Source organism: Zerene cesonia, chromosome 14 (assembly GCF_012273895.1).
Source record: "Zerene cesonia ecotype Mississippi chromosome 14, Zerene_cesonia_1.1, whole genome shotgun sequence".
Lineage (NCBI taxonomy): Eukaryota > Metazoa > Arthropoda > Insecta > Lepidoptera > Pieridae > Zerene > Zerene cesonia.
Window position 1 is genome coordinate 2,563,870 of NC_052115.1, and position 20,459 is coordinate 2,584,328.

At 34.7% G+C, this 20,459-nt stretch overlaps 2 protein-coding genes across 4 annotated transcripts in view; one reads left to right on the top strand and one right to left on the bottom strand.

Moving 5' to 3' along the window:
- The window catches only part of LOC119832053 (zinc finger protein 608-like), a 95,643-nt gene extending 86,688 nt beyond the window's left edge, over positions 1-8,955 (top strand). Inside the window, exons 5-12 of one of the 3 annotated variants that reach the window (XM_038355647.1) lie at positions 2,450-2,537; positions 2,733-3,447; positions 3,706-3,915; positions 4,309-4,422; positions 4,881-5,200; positions 5,406-5,577; positions 5,895-6,357; positions 6,949-8,955. In XM_038355647.1, the coding sequence (XP_038211575.1) occupies positions 2,450-2,537; positions 2,733-3,447; positions 3,706-3,915; positions 4,309-4,422; positions 4,881-5,200; positions 5,406-5,577; positions 5,895-6,357; positions 6,949-7,010 (2,144 nt within the window). In that variant the 3' untranslated portion in view covers positions 7,011-8,955. Of the gene's footprint in view, positions 1-2,449; positions 2,538-2,732; positions 3,448-3,705; positions 3,916-4,308; positions 4,423-4,880; positions 5,201-5,405; positions 5,578-5,894; positions 6,358-6,825 lie in introns of all 3 variants that reach the window. The other 2 variants (XM_038355649.1, XM_038355648.1) reach the window with 2 other exon arrangements.
- A 10-nt stretch (positions 8,956-8,965) lies between these two features.
- LOC119832054 (ankyrin repeat and LEM domain-containing protein 1-like) lies at positions 8,966-20,228 on the bottom strand. The gene is made up of 7 exons (XM_038355650.1): positions 19,889-20,228; positions 19,648-19,809; positions 18,935-19,167; positions 13,584-14,322; positions 13,026-13,258; positions 11,885-12,145; positions 8,966-10,576 (listed from the first exon to the last, which is right to left on the bottom strand). Exons 1-7 carry the CDS (start codon positions 19,948-19,950, stop codon positions 10,212-10,214), a joined length of 2,055 nt encoding a protein of 684 aa, XP_038211578.1. The 5' UTR covers positions 19,951-20,228; the 3' UTR covers positions 8,966-10,211.
- Positions 20,229-20,459: the final 231 nt, after the last annotated feature.

Here is a 20,459-nt window from a genome sequence, read left to right on the forward strand (position 1 = left end):
CAATCTTCATGGTCATTAGCCTCGATTACGAGCAAGTAATTAACACCTTAATGAGCCTTCTACGCTCTCCTGGTCTCTTAGTACTACAATCGTGTTTATGTTAGTCAACAATTTTTTTTAATCAAAACACAATTAATTATTAACTTAGTTTTTCGTCCCCGGCTTCGCTCACGTTATCAGAGGGAAATTACCATTGTCCAAATGTTTTCCTACATATTACCCGTTCCCGTGAGATCTCGGGTAAAAACTATATGATTCCTTTCTCGGATCTCAAACTTCTTCATTATCATCGAAATCGGTTCAGTGGTTCAGGTAAAGACAGTAAGACAGACCGGACGGATTTATAAGAAAATTCTAGAAACAGTCATTTGTTTTGGCTTACTGATTTTACGGATACTGCTATACAAATATAATTTACCCACGACGCGAGCCAGCCGTGACAAGGGTGAAAATAGGATTGAACATATTATTACAGAACAAAAGAATAGGGCGGCCTTTAATTTAACTTTACTTCGAGCGACGGTCTGTTTTAACTATTTATAAGGGATACCCTCGCTAACGTATTGGATTAAGGAAGTTTGGCAAGTATTTCTAATAAGGGTTTACGATAATACGTGTTCATAATTGTAATATAAATAAAATATATATTCAATAAATATAGAATGACAATAAAATTTGTCTGTGATTTAGGCATTTTGGTTCGGTTGAGTACTAAAGCAATGCTGGTCCATTGCCCATCACCGCAGTTCCGTATGCGCTGCGAGCACCCATTGAATCTCGCTGACAGTTTAATTCATCTATCATGATCATGTCCATTGATTTTGCTTGTACAATAACTCGCTCATTTTATGCTAATGGCTTATAGAAACGCTTTATGTGTCCATTGTTCGTGGAACAATAAATGATGTTTGAGAATTATTGAGACGTTGCACGCGAACAACTACTAAACGAATCCATCTCCGGTTTTGATGCTTCGGATTTATTTTTCCACGCAATGGTTGTTATTACTTTGATGTTGTGTTGTGATTAGATTTGTTGTAGACTTGCTATTGAATTTTGAAGTCCGTTTATTCATAGTTAGTTATATAATGGTTATACTTTTGCCCCAGGCGTTAAAACAATTATAATACATCGTTGTAATGATGCATGATCTTTAAGTTTAAGTAGGTTTCGTTAGTAATTAATAGTACTAGTTAGTAACGTTACAAGTAAGGTGTATAGCGATTTATTTTTATTCAATTGAAATATATATTCAAGTATAATGATTAATTAACGATTAATATTCCGTAACAAGTGGCCGAGAATGTAAAAGTCAGACCTTTAATACTCAAATACCGTCGTACGAGATAATATTATGAAAAGCTTTATATTTTAAACACGCGTCCCTTCTGCATTAAGAGGATTAAATTCTACACCAAAATTTTTACAGCGTTTAATTTATACAGCCGAAGTTATTTATGTTGAGCATTTATAGGTGTTATACATATGACGGGATAATATTCTGGTAGTAATTTTAAAAATTGCGGCGTAAGGCGGGGTGAAATTGATTAATTAAATTTGCATAAGTTAGCACGCTAGCGATAAGCGAGGGTGGGTCGGAGTAACGCGAGCCTTCTAAATATGCGGTAAAGTCACGTTCCTGAGGCGAGTGGGGCGAGTGGATGCCCCCACTTCGTCTATGCAAATGAGCCTCGTGACAAATTGGATCGGAACCGCGCGCCAATAACTCCGATGCATCCATTTTGCCCCTGTCGGCCCTTTAAAGTCACGATAGCAAATTGGAATATTTTCGAATGTTGAAAAGGACTTTGGAATTCTAAATCGAAACGGTTAACATCTTGATTTGAATTTCGAATTGTCAGTCAGAATGGATGATTCAAATATGGACCTAATGTACTAATTCCACGTTTTATAATCTTGTTTTTGTATGTACGTAAGGCGATAATTAATTAATTCAAGAAGTAGAACCAAGTGATCTTATCAATTAGCTTACGTTGTTTGCGAATAAGAATGACAACATGTAACATCTGCTGTTTACTCTTTATTTCCTAGATGTCGTTTAATATGTACATACCATATCTAATTAGAGAGTAAAAACTTTATATTAATGTCAAAGCAATTGTTTTTCTCCATATAAATAATGAAGTAATGAACACGCAATACGCGCATAACTGTAATAAAAGAATGTTTATTGGCTTTTGCAAAGTAGGAATTATTGAAGCTGTATATATTTAGTTATGAAAGCAAAGCTAGCGATAGGTCGTGATTAAGCATTAAGTTTTATTATGCCGTATAAATGTGGATCATAATAAGTAAAATTACTGAAATAATTCCTTGAACAAACAAAAATTTATTTTTGATAAACGTTTTTGGATCTGCCCTCATTCTCAACGGTTCAAATACTCATATTTAACTCGAATTGGTATTTTCACATAATGTGCTTCGACAGGCGTGTTGGTTGTGAACGTGACATGGCGAGGCAAGACGTATGTGGGCACGCTGCTCGACTGCACGAGGCACGACTGGGCACCGCCGAGGTAATGTCTTAATTTTGTTTATCTTGATCCGTTCTGAGGTTTTAGACGTTCTAATTTTGCGGTGAATTTGAATGCAAAACTAATGAACTTTGTAAATTGATTATTCGAGGCATGAAATGAATTTTCAAACTGACTTTGATGGTGCTTTCTATATTAATGCTCTATGTATTAAAGTACTATTCATTCAATCGACAGATTCTGCGATTCACCCACTGAAGAATTAGACGCGCGAACACCTAAAGGCCGCGCAAAGAGAGGCCGCGGCGCGAACCCCACTGACATGACAAACTTCACGGAGACACGGTCCTCCGTGCATAGCAAGCTAAGGAACGGCGGCGCTAAGGGACGCAGGGCGCTCCCCTCACCCACCCCCTTCACTCCCCCTAGACCTGACTCAAAAAGGAAAAGGAATTCGGAAGCAGAAGAGCGGCCGCCCACGCCCAAAGCGAAGCGGCCTCCGCCTGCACCGTCTTCGCCACCTCCGGATCCCGTCCTCCTAGAATGCCCAGAACCGAACTGTTCCAAGAAGTACAAACACGCAAATGGCCTGAAATACCACCGGTCGCACGCACATGGCACCCCAGATGATGAGGATAAAGACGGGTCAAGTTCAGAGCAAGAGGAAACGACAGCAGAACCTGCGTCGCCGGCGAGGCCGCCCTCAGAACCCGCCACACCAGCCACACCGGTGAAGTCACCTACGCCGAAGTCACCTGAAGAGAAGAGTGACAAATCACCTGAGAAGTCGCCAGAGAAACCTGAGCCAGTGGAGTCTCCGCCGCAGCCGCGCTTCGAAGAGTTTGCGACAACGCCGGAGCCCGCGCCGGTGGTGGAGCGACAGCAGACTCCTCCGCCGCCAGCGACGCCGCCCCCTGAAGCTCTGCCTACGTTACAACCCACGCAATTTAAGGTTTGTGAATATAATCGTAGTGATTTGTAACGAATGTCGAATGATTGAATATATAAATGTCTATTTTATATTTCCCGTAAAATTATAAGTTTATTTCGGTAGATGATCTACTGTTACTCTTCAAATACTCTAAAACAAGCCACAATGATAAAGTGTGTCACAAAGTAAAAATAAAAAAATCTCAATATTCGATTTTACCTTTAAATTCACTGCATACTGCATCATATGATGAAGAATATCACCCTGATTCAATTGCAGGTTAAGCCCAGGTCGGCCCTAATGCCTTCAGAGGAGCGCAAGTCAACAGAATCGCCGCCGGATGAGTCCCCCGGCAAGCGGCGAGCTCGCAGGTCTCCCACCCCGGGCGTGCGGTCTCCCGCATATTCTGACATATCAGACGACACCGCGCCGGCGGAGGGCGCACCAGACGCAGACCCCGCGCACCGGCCCTTCCCTGTGTACCACCAGGTAATTTATGTGCTCCTAATACGAAAACAAAAACGACTGAAGTTTTAATCTATAGAAATAATCCTTTCAAATCTTATTAGATGCCCCCACGGAGATGACTTTTCCACTATAAAAATTTTGTTTATATGTACGTACATATCAGAGGAAAATCGCTTATGTCTAGTATAATTGTAAATACATAATTTAAATGGAAAATCTTTAAACACATTTCAAAATAATAATTATATCAATAATAGAACTTTTTCTGTTTTGTTTATTAATTTTATCACCCCTCTTCCACCAGAGGATATCTACCCTATTACGCGACAACAAGTTTTTTGAATGCATAGTTGCTGTAATTCTCAATCTTATTATTATATATTGTTGTATTTATTTTATTGTAACATTTTACAGTATTACGGCCAGCCTCCGTACTTACCACCGACGCATCCTCCCACAGCGCCACCCCCCGCCTCAGATAAAGGCAAAGAAGATCTCTCCAAAGGCGATCCTAAGGCAGATCTTAAGGTAAAGTTATATTAAGAAATTGCATTTCTCAGTTCATTTAAAATATCTCAGAAGATATAAACAGTAGCATAAAGTAGCAATTATTTCTTCGGGAATTAGAAAGAAAGGAAAGAAAGAAAGAACAACACAAACACACATATATGAAACAACTTATGATATGAAAGCTAAATAGCAACTTATCTATATAAATGAGAAGAACGTGTAATGTGTGTACATAAATATCTGACTGTGAATTCGAATACAACAAGAAAAGCAATGCTCTCAAATTGGAATAAATTTTCTTACACTTATAAATAATATCCATTTTGATCACTGAGTATGTTGGAAATTATCGTGACAAACCTTACAAAGCTCACTTTATTTTAGGCAATGAATAACTTTTTATATAAACAATAATGGATAATATATTTCGTGTATTATTCGGAATTCTATACTAACTTTATGACTAAACTTTGTAGGACGGTAAGCCGGACGGTGGTCCACAAAAGGTGCTCCCCCAACACTTCTACCCGTACAATTACGTGCCGAATTTTCCCTACAACGTCGAAACGGGCCCCCCACCCGGCCCACCACTTGACGACAAGGCGAAGGACCTGGATCGTTCTAAGACGACGCCGAGCCCCTTGGACAAGAAGCAGCCGCGGACGGATGGCAAAGAGAATCCGTCGCGACCGAACGACAACCATCAGATACTGAAGGAGAGTATAGAAATGAAGGCGCAGATGGGGCCCTACGCGTTCCAGAGGCCGCCGCATGCGAGAGAGGAGGAATTGAGGAGGTGAGAATCACTGATTATTTCATTTTAGTTATTTCAGTTCAGTTTAAAACTGTGCCTTTTAAAACTGCATTTTTCAATAGCAATTTCTTCCAAGCAACCCAAGCCAAGCGGAAGTAATAAAAATTAAAAATTCAGGAAGAGAGTCAAAATATTAGTAGGTTGTAATGATTTATTTTATATCTAACCATCCGGTTCACGGTTCCAGATACTACATGAGCTTGGAGCAGCGGCGCAAAGAGGGTAGCGAGGGGAAGCCGGGCGGCGCGGGGGCGGGCGCGGGCGGCGCCGCCGGCGGGGCGGGGGGTGCGCCGCCCGCGCGCCCGCAGCCCGCGCACAAGCCCAAGGACAAGGACGATAAGCCCAAGGAGGAGGTTAAGGTGAGTGATTATGTGCAAGTGGTCATGCTATCCTGGTATAGTAATCATTTACAGAATTGTTTCTTATTAATTATATTTTTATCTAGTTCACGAGTAATTAATTAAATTACATACAAATCATGTACAAAATCTTTGCATAAGAAACTGTAACCGCACGTGCGCTACAGATATCACTATGCTTTATGTTCTATGTCAAAGAAAATACTAAGTTTTCAGTTTAGATTTTATGTCTACCAGAAAATAGCAAAATAAATAACAAAATTGTTTTATTATTCGATGTTTTTGCATATTATAAATATTGTTATCGCCTACAACAGGTGAAGCAGGAAGGCCAAAAGCCCACAACGGAGACGCAAGGGCCGCCGCCGCCGCCGACGTCGCAGTACTACCTGCCGCCGTACATGCAGCCGCCGCACTACGGCGCGCTGCCGTTCGACCCGGTGTACCGCGCGCCGCTGAGCCCCATGCTGGTGGGCGGGTTCGGCGGCGGCTGGACGGTGCCGCGCTACCACGCGCCCGAGGACCTGTCGCGGCCGGGCGCGCCCGCCAAGCTGGAGCTGCTGCCGGGGCACGGCGCGCAGTACGCGTACGGGCCGCCGCACGGCGCGCCGCACAAGATCCACGAGCTGCAGGAGCACGCCAAGTCGCCGCAGGGCAAGCCGCCGCGCGCCGAGCCGCCCAAGGAGGCGCCGCGCTCGCCGCCGCCGCAGCGCCACGTGCACACGCACCACCACACGCACGTCGGCCTCGGCTACCCGCTCTACCCGCCGCCCTACCCCGGTGCGTGCACTCGCTCACTGCCTAAGCAATAGCCTGTACGGCTATATATATTTAGATGTTATATTCGGATTGATTGTCGAAGTTATAGAATAAACATAAGATTAAAATGTTCAAATACTGGTTGCTTGATTTTTTATGACAAAATATAATGTTTCGTATAATACCAGTGGATTAAATTCTTAAAGCTTAAATGAAAATCTAATTTAGTGCAAATCATATGTGTTATTTTATAATAAAAATTACGACTGTGCTATATTTAATTTATCCGATATCTGGGCTTTTATGAAAATAATTTATTTTCTTCATTTAATGCTGTTTATTTACGTTTATTTTGATGCCATCTACTTTATTTTAGTAACGCATGCTGACTTGATTTTTGCCTTATTATTTCATCTTTATTTTCTCGAATGCGTCTTTGTTGCCCCAACCTCCCGCACTGTAGTAATGTTCCCGTGTAATTGGTTGCAGGGGCTCGATAGCATTCGGCCGATAAGCGGCCAAGTCCCGCTCAAGTATAGCGATGCGCTATACAAAGATAGCATTCGGGAAAAGATGAATAACCAGAGTTTAATAGAAGATTGTGTGTTGCAGCAGCGGCAGTTCTAGCGAGCACGCAAGCGGTCGTCAACTCTTTCCCGACCCCTCCCAAATGAGGGTGACCTAACCATACATTGGACTCTTCCCTTGATAATACAAGACTGGTCCGACCAGTCGAAACGATACGTTTCCCGATACGAGTGCTTCGAGACAAAGTGAACTGTGGACAAATAGTGAACAAAAGTGCTAGTGAAGTCGATGGACAAGTGAACTTTAAACTATGCCAGTAGCCATAATTAAATACTGTGATCTCGCGTGACCTACCCCGTGTATGTGATGTGCGCTTTGAATGTTTAGAATGTGTCAGAACTGATAGTTACCTGAGTGTTGTGTTTTGACTCCTAAGTGGGTGTTGTGAAGTTCTGAGGGACGATGTCGGACTAAAATCGCTCTCTCGACTCTCTTATTTTGTTTTATATTATGTTCACTAGTGAATGCACAAACTAGTTCTGTACATATTAGTGTTACATGTACATTACCTTTTAGTGTTCCGTATTGTAAAAACATCGAATTGTAATATCCGGGCATTGTACTGAAATTTGAAGCCCCGAGCAAATTGTAAGATCTTTATTTATGAGCATTCCACAAACAAATGCAAGCATACATAGTTTTAAATTTAATATTAGATTATATTGTAAGTTTAAAGGCGTCAATGTGATGATAAAGTGAGTAGCATGCACAAATCTTGCTGTCTCAATAGTGAGGAATGAGTAATGACTATTTATATTGTATTAACGTAGAGAGCAACCTATAGAATCGTGGAGTGTGTGACTATCGCTGTGCGTATATGTATGTCTGGCTTTTAATGATAAATATTAAAAATCTCATAGTTCGATATTCTCATACAAGGGATTAGCGTTTCTATGACTTCCGTGCACCATAGTTAAGGACTGTATTTTTCTGCAACATTGTTTTATTGGTAAATTTCCTACTCTGATTATTGTTTAAAACAAAACTAGTCTTCCATTCAGAAAAAAATATGAATCATTTAACTCGGTCCCTCGTGGAGCCTCGCTATAGTATTTTAGCAGAGCGATATAGTTCTTTCGCAGATTACGTAAATTCTAAATCTATACTCATAAAGTACTGCCTTTACATTTATGCTCTCTTAATGTCTATGGTCGACTCTTGCAGTTTCGGGGCCCGGCCGGTTGTGTTCGCGTTCAATCTTCCTAGAAACTTTCAAACTATAGGAAACTATTGTTGTCTTGTTGGCACATTTAAGTGTTACTGATTTAATGTTAAGTGAATGGAAAAGACGATTGAGACACGTCTATTTGCATTTCAATAAGTAGTCGTTTAAAACACTTTAAATAAATGCGTGTAGTTTGGAGCTAAAACAATCGTTTTCGATACCTAAAGATTCGATATTTGTATAAGAAATTATATTTTGAGTATTATATACATGTAATTTCTTTTATGAAGTTTTAGAAGAATCGTACATATGGTCGTCGGAAACGGTTGCTTTGTTCCGGTCGCTATATTTCAACTTTAGTCAATGTACGCGTGTACCTGTTTCAGAAATTAATAAACGATTTATTAAATAAAAGTTAAGGGGCCTAAACGTTTCATTTCTAAACCAGTGATTGTGAACTAACTTTGGAGCCGAATTTATAATTTTTCGTTAATTGTTTGTATAATTGTATTGTTTCGAAGTTTGGTTTTGTTAACAATGTAAAGTAATGAAAAATAAATAAAAGAATTGTGAGAAAAAACACAAAACAATCGATGATTTCGTATGAATGTAAAGAGAGTATGCAAGAAATAATATGATCTCGTACGGCGCAGTGCATTGATTGTTATAGACTGAAATATTTTAACTCATTCGGCACGATGTCTATGCTTTCATTTACTTTATATACCAGTGTCATTTGGTATGCACCGAGAGCGTTGTATCATAGTATCGAATATATTATACATTTGTGTATTTTTTTGATGTAACTAAAGCAAAGTTTGATTTTCTTAGAAAAGAAATTCGAGACGTTAAAAAGGAATAAAAATAAATTATTTCTTATAAAGTGTTTTATTCAATTATCCCTTAAGTGTATAATACAAAAGATTGCCGTGTAAATTATGCAATATAAATTGACTAGGAACATTCGATTCTCGTCAGACTTAACAAGTCATGGAAGGAGGTAACTGAGGATAAAATATTTTATCTGTAAGTCTGTAACTTACAAACAAGAGAGTGTTAGTATAGAGGGAGGCAGGTTAGGTTAATACTTTACTAAAGTTTATCACAAACAATAACATCACACTTTAGTCCAACGAGAATCCAAGATATGGGGTAACTTACATAATACAATACATATTCAATCAATAATTTAAAGCTTATAATTAACACAAGTTTAAAATGTAATTTAAATACTTCATATATTAAGATAAATGGTGTAAAAAATCAGACAGGTGACAGTAATACAGATTGCAAAAATAATAAGCTAAAAACAGTATCAATATCTTATTAATTATTTTTACATTACAATCAAAATTAATTTTTTAGTAAATCAATTTCTTAAGTACATTATTCAATAAATTATAATTATTTTTCATGTGTCACGGTTCATATTAATATAAAAATGATCCGCCTATTATCTTTGAAATTGGTCTTTTTTACTACATTAATAACTTAATTAACACTCTATAAATAATCTCAAAAAATGTTAATAAAAACCATCACCTATTGAGGGTTCGGTTATTTGGAGTTCAATTGGAAATTCTTTGGCTGTTCGTAACAGTTTGTCAAGGTACAGAAACACTTATATCTACAATAAGTTACAAGGCAAGTTCTCTATATAATTAATACAGATGATAGGGCATTAGGCATTAGGTTATTATAATACTGATATACAATAAGACATTTCACATAATATGTTCCATATTTTTACGGAAACCAGATGATACATTCTAGTATTATTCTAAACGCGCATGTTTTCAAGAATGTATGAAATTTGATACAAAGATAGATTATTGTCTGAATTAGTACATAGGATAATATTTACCCGGGTACCATAGGTAACAGGGTACTTTTATAACTATTCAGCATTATTTTCTTTTTTCAAATAGACTTGCAAAAATTTTTATGTAGTGATTAATGCCATATTGGCAACTCGACCAAATTTCACCAAATATGTATTACTTCATATTCTACAATAATTGGTAATTTTCAAAAATTTCTAGGAAGTATAAATACAATGCATTTCATTTAAAATTAAGAAATAAACAACCAATCTAAATAAAGATTATACAAACTAAAATAATCAGTCTATATCGTCAGGTCGTAACTGTCTCTCTCCTTCGCTAAGGAATATATGCATCGCCTTATACAATAAATACAAGCCCAACATCCGGCGTTCCTTCAACGGCCAAGATGCCGCCACACCGTAATAATTTCCCACTTTTAAATTTTTTAAATTTTGTATACCAATCACATCTATCATAGACGCTTCATAGGTGTAGGCCTCGGCTGGTATGACGTTTTGAAAAATATGCAAACATATAACACCTACTTTGTCGTTCCATATGTCCAGTATGTGTTGTACCTTTTTGTCTTTGGATTGGCGGAAGTCGCGCTTCCATAGAGTTAACGCTTGATAGAGATGGGAGTAGGGGCGAGAGCGTTTTCCTGAAAATAAATATAATTGAATTATTGTAATATACTTATAATTTAATAGATTAAGTATTCGTAATAAGTAAAAAGGATATAAGTCCGGGGCAGTAAATAGGACAATAATAGTTTACTCTTTGTCACTTAGGACTAATTATAATCTTGTATATACTTATGGATGTAGGAAAAAAAATGATTTTGAATTTTTTTTAAGTTCAGATACTAGAGATCATTATGATAAAAACTTATTATGTAAACCATATCAAGGAACATATTTTAATTTATGCAAAGTATTAGCAAATACGATAAAGAAAATTATTTGTTTAATAAACAAAGATTTATTAACATACAACAAATAATCAAATAATGTTATCATATTGACATTGCACTTAAATGATGGCACTTCTTTAGATAAGCTATCAGCAAGGTCTTAAATATGTACTTAATTGAAACAAAAACACGATAATCATAATCCCATTAGATTAACAAAATATATTGTTTCTCTAGTCATAAAAATTTATATCTTTATAATAATCATTTCTTTACCAGAATGTTAGTTTTACAATTAGTAATATAAAATAAAATATATATTAGTATGGATAAATCAACTTAGTTTTATTACAAAAGTTATTTTATTTGGTAGCCACTACATAAATAATAAGAGTTGCAAAATAAAATAAAATAATTAATAAATCATTTTTAAAAATCTGATTACTTGTTCCAATGTATCCCAATTTGATAATTTTCACAAATAAAATAATATAATAAAAGAGAGAAATAGTTAAGACAGAAGGAAATGCTGAGAAAATTATATTTTTGTTGAAACATTTGTGGTATATTCCAACACACTTAGATTCTGACAGTTCCTAGGTTTATAAAGTAAAAAAATTGTATAACACAACATTAAAAATATATGTCATTTGTTTAAAAAAATTAAAAAATATGTTTTATTCAGTTCACGTAAGACTATTCTTTTACATAAATACCTAAATCAATTAAAAACGATAAACTCGAGAGATAAAAGCTACCTGAATGACGCAAATTTTTTTTATTATATACTGACAAGATCTTTAGGCACATCATAACCGTTATAAGCAAAAAAATTACTTTATTATTTTAACTAATGTAACAACTGTGTCACATTTTGAACAAACAAAATATACAATAAACATAGAGTAGGTATGTTAGATTCCATCTAAATTGTTTATGTAATGACCTTTCTGTTATATGACAAAGTTGCGGGCTATGGTATCATAAAAATAAAATATATAGAAACATTCAAAAAACCTTAATTAAATCTCTACAGATCTACGTATTTTAACTTACCTTTCCCAACATAAAATATGGAATTTACGAAGGTCACCCATGATATATGGTTATTCTGCTTAGAGGCTCTAGCTGGCAGGTTGTTAGTGAGCCGAGGGTCCAATAATAAATATGTGAATGATGTCTTCGTAGTGCCTTCCCGCCATTTCTTGTTGGGGTTTGCGAAATCTGCCCTCGCCTTGTTCTCTAATTCTATGTATGGTGATAAATTTTGCATCCAGTCTTCATTGCGGAGGGATTTTTCTAATTCTATGCTGTACGCTGGAAGATAGAATTGATGTTAAAACATTTGTTGTATACGGTAGCTCATAGCGGTTGTAACTGAAATAGTGGTGATACAAAGAATATTAAAATGATTTAAGTACAGAAATCTCTTCATTACCACTTGTTAGTAATTTAAGCTTTTTACTTGTTAATTTGATGTCTTTAACTATCATTATTAGCTAAATTAATAAGTAAATAATTATAAACTAAATATACATTTACAAAATAAATTATTTCATGATTGATAAATGACAATTCAGTCAACTATTTATTAACCGTCAAATTATTTTTTTCTAACATAAAAGTTAAATATATATAAAAAGGATGAGAGAAATAAATGTATATGAAAGATGAAGGATGTATGCACCAAAATATTTCATTTCATTTTGTTCCAAAAGGACTCTAAGCGGAATAATATAGATACAAAACTTCCAGTTTCTTTTTCCTCAAGTTTGTAGATTATAACAGGAAAAAATTATCAATTTATTATAATAATAGTTTCATTTTTTGTTTATTGCTTCAATACCTACTTAACAGGTTCTAAAAAACATTATAATAGCGCAGCATCAATCAAATCAAAACTTTCAATGTTTTTTTTTCGAAAATAAAAATAAACACTTTGTATTTATTTTTAAGTAGACCTTTGACATAAGCATATCATCATATATAGGTCTAATATATAATAAACATTTTTCAGCAGTTGCTTTGCGTTTTTTATGCAACTTTCAATTATCTTATGCCTTCAAACTCTGTTAACACTAACATGACTATTATTCTTATAAAATTCACCCATTTTTGGTAGTTGTAACATCATGAAGACATACAAAGAAACAGTTAAATAAACAATTATTTATCTAAAAGTATGTCTTTTACTTACATTTTCCTTGCTCATTGCTCTTAGCAACAATGGGATTTTTCTTTAAAGCTTGTAATTTCTTCAAGTATAACGTCTTAGTATTATCGAGGATGGGTCCAGGTTTGAAACCGAGTTTTGTTAGTTCAGCTCTGAGCGTGTTGGTGTCATACTCCATTGAAGGTGGTAATGATGAGGCCACCGATAGGATCGTTTGGTCGGCAGAGTTCTGGTCGGCCGCTTCGTCTACAGGTAATCTAGAAAATAATAAAAAATTAGATCATGCTAATATGAAACTTGTGAAAAAATGTATACAAAAATGTTTTTCAAACATTCGTTTATAAATATATAAATGGTTTCAGATATTAACAACCAATTTCAAAAAAAGGATGAGCTTCAATTTAAACGTATTTTTTATGCTTGTTACTTCATAACATTTTACGATATTTTTATATCAAAGCCCCATTGCAGTTAGGCCTAGTTCTGACAACTTGAATATATATATTGACACGATTAACTGAGGGAACCTACAGCAAAAGGATATAATGAACTTTAACGTAAATTAATAAAAAATCCACTTACACAATAGACGCTACCCTCAACCGCCTCTCAATAAGCACCACGTCTTCCTCCGTATCCTCATACTTGTATTCTTCGTGTACGTTCGCCAGCACGATGCTCCCTGAGAAATTACTGCTAACACCACTACTTGCCGACGAGCGTCTCGTATTGAATACTTTATTTTCATCGCTGCAAGACGACAACCATTCGTTCGTCTTATTCTGCATCACTATCACCGCTTTGTCTAAATCCTTTGAATTGTCATCCGTCAGTAGCGACTCGTTGGTCAATCTGCTCTTGAAATTAGATGTATTCTTCTTCTTCAAACTACTCTTCGAATTGTAATTGACGTGCGTAATGCAATTTGGAGATCCGGGTAGAGAGAAGTTTTCGTAAACGCTTATTCTTTGCTTGTGATCATTACTTTCGGTAGTTCTGTCCACCGTCTGTTCTAAGGGTTGGATGCCACTAATTTCTACTTCTGCTTTCGATTTACATGTTTTAAACGTGTTTAATGTATCGTTAATTTCTTCTTTATCTTTGATGTTCAGGTTTGTAAAGTCCACCAGCCAGGGTTCAGACTCGTCTATGAGATACGTGTCCCCGAGTATAGTGGGATAGAGTTTGTTCATTGTAAATGTGTTTTTGTCACACCACTCTCGGATCATGTCAGACTTTCGTATGGACATACGTTGTAGTTGGTCATTGGTAACCGGCTCATATTCTGCCACTACATGGTCTGTAGATACTAAAATCTTATCTGAAATATTATCGTAATGGTTTTAATTATAAAATATACTCTTTGTATGTGGGAGTCGAGCACGCTTCGGCACGAATTGGGTCAGCTCGCACCGGGGAAGTACCACACCCCCACAAAAAACTGTGTTTCGTACGGTGAGTGGGGGATCCGGAGGCCCGTTTCCTTTTCCTCACCCGTCCCAGTCCATGACTGCTTTCCTATCGTTAATCCTTTCCTTTTCCCTTACCCCATAAAACCGGGCAGTGCATTTGCAGAGACACTACCTTTGCGAATGTTCATGGGTGGTGGTGATCGTTTACCATCAGGCGAACCACCAGCTCAGTTTCCCGCTATGACATTATAAAAAAAAACTCACTCTTTTTAATGGGTTTCGGTTCATAATTCGTAAATAAACATTTTTCTCAAATTCAGAGTAGACAACCTTAGAGACCCTTTTAGATTCTAATAATACTTTAGTCAACAAAGTATTTAACTGCTTTAAGATACAAATATCCTTATACGTACCTATAAGGTACTTTATCAATTCAATTCGAAAGAATAAATAAAAATTGACCACATAAGTATCTACCGACTACTCCCACACATTGGCGACCGGACGAAACACTTTAGCATAATAATTAGGAAAGCTACCAATTACGGTCAAGCCTCCGCATTGTTACTTCCTAACTCCGCGTCAGGTTTTTGTTTTTGGCGCAGTCGGGTATAACGAATATAAATTACCAACTAAACTAAAAATTAACGATCTTACGCCCACAAATATCTCGCTACCAACGCGTGGGTTCGATACTTCTTTATATGGCAAAAACTAATAAACATGCATATTGTGTGATTAAATTACATTTTATCGCTACAATAATGAATAGAGCTATAAAATTCAGAAACTTTTTAGGCTATAAAATGCTACGTAAGTTAAAACAAAATAAATGCACTTATAAAATAGTATTGCTATCATTATCAAACGAAATGCTATTAAAAAACAAATCCCGCGTGAATATTAAATACATCTTAGCGATTATTCGCTCTGAAGTTCAAAGAATAATCTATTAATAAATATCTGTGATAATGCGTGACTGTCAACATAGCTAAGAAATGTTATGCAAACATACAGACAATAAAGAGCCCACAATCATATTATACTAAACAGGCTCTTAGAGCGGGTTTACCTGTACCACACCTGTACTGTTTGCGTTAACACGCATAACTGATGTACAAATAGCGTAAGTATAACACAAACTATTTGTGTTATTATACTTTTGTGTGACATTTATCATTTATCACAATCCTACTAATATTATAAATACTAACGTATTATTTATGTTTATGAGTATGGATGTATGTGTATGTTTCTTACTATTTCACGCAAAAACTACTGAACCGATTGCAATGAAATGGTACGTAGAAAGCTGGACAACTGGAATAACACATAGGCAACTTTTTCCTATCTTCCTAACGTGGGATAAAGATTTACGCGGCAGAAACCGCGGGGCGCAGCTAGTAGACCCTAATGTTTTCAGTGAAATATTTTCTTTTATAGTAAAGAACAATTTGATTTAATTAAGTTTTATGAAAATATATACGGAACCTATAATAAACACACAAAAAGTATTTTAAAATCTTTCAATTCTTTTTTGTATAGGTTACTTCAATCCAGAAAGCACATATAAATACTTTGGGTTTACAAATGAGAGAATTCCACGAATGAGTAAAAAAAAGGAGATCAAGGTTGCAAAGGGCCTTCCTTGCGTTATACTTATTCTTTGGGCAACAATAGGTGGTAGGTAGCATATCGTATTATCGTGTTGAATATGCAATTTACTGATGATGCACAAGAGCTTTAATTTACACATCCTTTTTAAAGAATATTGCTCGCTTTGATTAATTAAGCACTGCTTATTTTACGGGTTACGTACCGTATGTAAGAGTATTTGAATATAAACTACTTTTAAAGTTAATTTACTAATAATAATAATTGTACATTAACATTTATTCTTAAATTGTATTAAGGTATTATAATGGTCGTTTATGTATATTTTGATTTACAGGTAAAAGTTCACCATGTAGAACGCAAGTGAGGCCGAAAATCAAAACGAGTCCGTAATATTTATAATAATATATTCAGATTGCACTTTTATAACTATGACATCCCTACTAATATTATAAATAATTTTTATCGCGAAAAAAAGGGTAGAAGGAGTTGAAATAGGGAAATGAAAGCGATATAACCAAATTCCACGCGGGCGAAGCCGCGGGCGGATAGTTAGTAACCCAATATAAAGTAAATTCTACACTTTAAACTATTATACCATTTAAATCTCATATGGTAGGAAAATAAGATACATAACAGCAATAAAATATATATCAAGACCATAAAATAAGATCTACTGCAGTGTGGGAAAAATTATAAACATTTAACTTTCGCGAAATAGCTAAGCTTGAATGCAGCTGAGATCTGTTCCCGCAAGAACTTGTTTACCGATTCATTCACAAAGGAAGTGTGTTGTGAAACTTAAACTTTGTGTGACTCACATCAGGTTGAAATCATGTTGTTTATATTACGAAATTCTTGCATAAGGTTATGTTATGTATAATTTAAATCATTTGGTAATTATTCTATCCTGTGTCTACATCTAATCGAAATATAGTTTGACATTTTAAATGATTTTTTTTACATGTTGTAAACATTATATTATGGGATAAATTCGAAAAATGTTTAACAGATAAAAAATGGTTTGTCTATATAGCTGTTTTCTTTTTATTTTTTATTAAGTAGTTAATTGTTGAGGAGTGCTAAGTATATTAGATTTAATAATAATAATAATAAAAATTCTTTATTGTACAAGAACTTTGACAAAAAAAATACAGCACAAGAAGTTGAGGTACAGAAGGCGGTCTTATCGCTATTGAGCGATTTCTTCCAGACAACCACAAAGCAAAGGAAAAGCTGCGAGGTAAGAGAGTAGGCGTCGTACAAAACGGAGATTTTGATGACAGATACATGCGTACATATATATGTATATATATAAACATTGCATACATAAATAGGTTAAGACATGAATATATTTTATTATAAAATAAATAAATAAATAAATAAATAAATAAATAAATAAAAATATGCATATATAAAAAACAAAAGAAAAAAAAAATCTATTGTTAATATGCTATATCCAAAGTGAAAGTGAAAGGAATATAATTAACAAATAAATTTACTTTGCAGCTTGATGACGAAGATGTTGAGCGAGCTCTTAATTTTCCTGAAGCAACGATCGATAATGTTTTTTAAGACTTGCTTTAAAAATAGGAAGGCTAGGGGCTTTTCTTACAGAATCAGGAAGATTTCTAATCCTAAGTTGTATTTAATGTAATATAATGTATAACAATGATACAACGATGTTATTGTTGGGAAATTGCTCATCCTTGTGATCACTATAAGATCAAAAAAATCTTCAATGTAGATCGAAGTCAAAACGTAATAAATTAAAGCCGTGAATCAACCATATGATAGTATCTAAGAGGAAAATATAAATTTGCATGTGGGTATTAAAAAGATATAAAAATTCAACGCATAAATTTTTGCCAATATACATAAATAGTAGGAAAGGTCAGAATTGAAAAAAAAAAATGGTCTTATAACAAACAGGAAATAAACAATTTTATTGTGTTAAAACATTGTTTAATCCACTGCACTAAACCAATTAAAATAAAATTTTGAACACTGTGCAGTTTTATCCTCATATGTACCAAAATTAAAATGCCAAGTGTGTTTGATTGTTTGTCTTTCTTGTACGACGCGACTGACCGAGTTTATATTCTGAATTTATATATTAATTATTATAAGTCAATAAAGAATGGGAACAACTAAAAATGAGGGCAGAGCTGGGGTAAACAACTTGTAACACATATCATATAAAAAGTCATTTAAAAAGTTAATATTTGTCCCAGTTGTAAACAATAATATAATTTCAGTATTACATAAAAACCGTGGGATGATTAAAAACAAGTTTAAAGAGCAAGACACATACACAATATATGTAAATATTATTAAACATAGCAATGTATAAGAAACAGTGGCAGGTGCTTTGCTTAAAATAACTTGCCAATTATAATCCAGTATTGCTAACAGATGGAACTTAAAGCTGCATCATTATGAGATTGGGAACACCTGTTCGTGTACCTAAGGCAGCCAACTTTAATGATGGACATGTGGGTTTTAATCAGTAGGAATCTGATATAAGACCCAGGCCCCTTCTCCAAGAGATGTATATGCAAAATTTGTATATGTAAAGAAAAATTGTAAAAATATCCCTTTTTTGCAATTGGGCCAAGATGATGTGCGGGACACATTCAATTTGTAAAACAGTCCCACAAAAATTATTTATTGTGGGACTTTTTTACTAAATGTTTCAAAGCAGAACGATCCAAATCCGCAGAATGCTTTTGGTTGCTTTCTTCATACAATATTTGACCTAATGTACAAATTTAATGACTTTTAGTTATTCTTGAGAAAATTATTTATTATGAATAAATATCACTAAAACAGCGTGTGAACTTTTGCCTCCAACACTTAACTTACTGATTCAAAATTCATAATTCATAATAAACATACATTACTCACCCAAATCTATAGTATAAGCACAGTGAGATCCAAAGGAGTCATCCTTGTCATCTACAACATTATGTAAATAGTCATACACTTCCCACTGCTGTTCTCTTACAGCATAGTCAAATGCGGAGAAGCCATCTAGGTCTCTCTGGTATGGATCACCTCCACAGCCAATCAACAGTTTGAGATTGTCCACCCTACCCCATATTGCAGCTATATGCACTGGCGTCACACCATCGTCATTACTAAAATAAAATATGTTATCTTTATTTTTTGGATTATTACTTTAAGCTAAAAAGTTTAAAAGTAAAGAAGAGACTAAGATTTTTGATCAATTATCTATAATAATCACATATTAATTAAATGGGGAAAGTTATGAGAAAAGAACAGTTTACAATTCATTTTCTGCGCTAAATATATGCAAAAATGTTAAAGGAGTTTAAAGTTTGAGCAAACAAGAATTTTATGAACATAAATTAAAATCGTTTGTATCATATTTCTATGTATATAAATATTTAGGATCAGTTTAAATAATCCATCAATAGCAGACAAATTTAAATAAAAGAAAGTTGTATATTATTTGCTTCAATTAATATACAACTACTAGAGATTTATTTATTGCATTAAGATCATTCTAGTTTGATCTTAATAGACATATATTTAAATATTATGTCTGATGAATATTGACAATAAAAATAATTTAGCATACATGAAATGCAACTTACATTATATTTGGGTCTCCTCCATTCTTTAAAATTATTTCAGCACATTCTTTGGATTTGTCCAATGGTTCTATTCCTACGGCTAAATGTAAAACTCCAATACCCTTACATGGTAAAATTATATTCAAATCTATTGTATTTTCACTCAAAAATCGTGCAACACTTCTGTAAATAAACAAACGTCTATAGTAGTTTCCTTATTAACAGTATCATATTTATCAAACATTTTAATATTATGTTTTACCTTGATTCGCCACTTTGAATCAAGTCGTATAATTTAAAAAGCTCTTTATACAACGTGCCCATGGTTTTTGCAAATAGAAACTAAATTAAAAGTCTGCGAGCTCGCGACTTGTATGTCTTCATTTCCTGTGGGATTTCCTGCTGGCTATATCACATATTTCAAATCTAATTATAGATTATGAAATTTATTTCACTCATCTGTTGCTTTTATCAATTACCTACAAGGTTCACATAACAATTCCACTTTTAAAATCACAATTCTGTTTTTTTTAAATCGCACGCTCGAATGTTTTTGTAATTTTTTAAATTAACGTCAGTCTCTGGCGGCCGCACGGTTTTCTTTGTTTACGATTGGATGCGTTTGCGTTCCATTATAGGCACAAAGTTAAGAGTTTCGTTTCACTTTATATATATAAATTGAAATAACTACTATATTAAGCATTTTCACTTACTATTCATATTTTACATATAAATTTAACAAATATGAACAAAACTAAAAATAAAAAAATAAAATAATTTTCTCGTCAGTTTATTTTGTATGATAATTTACATAAAATGCAAATATTATATGA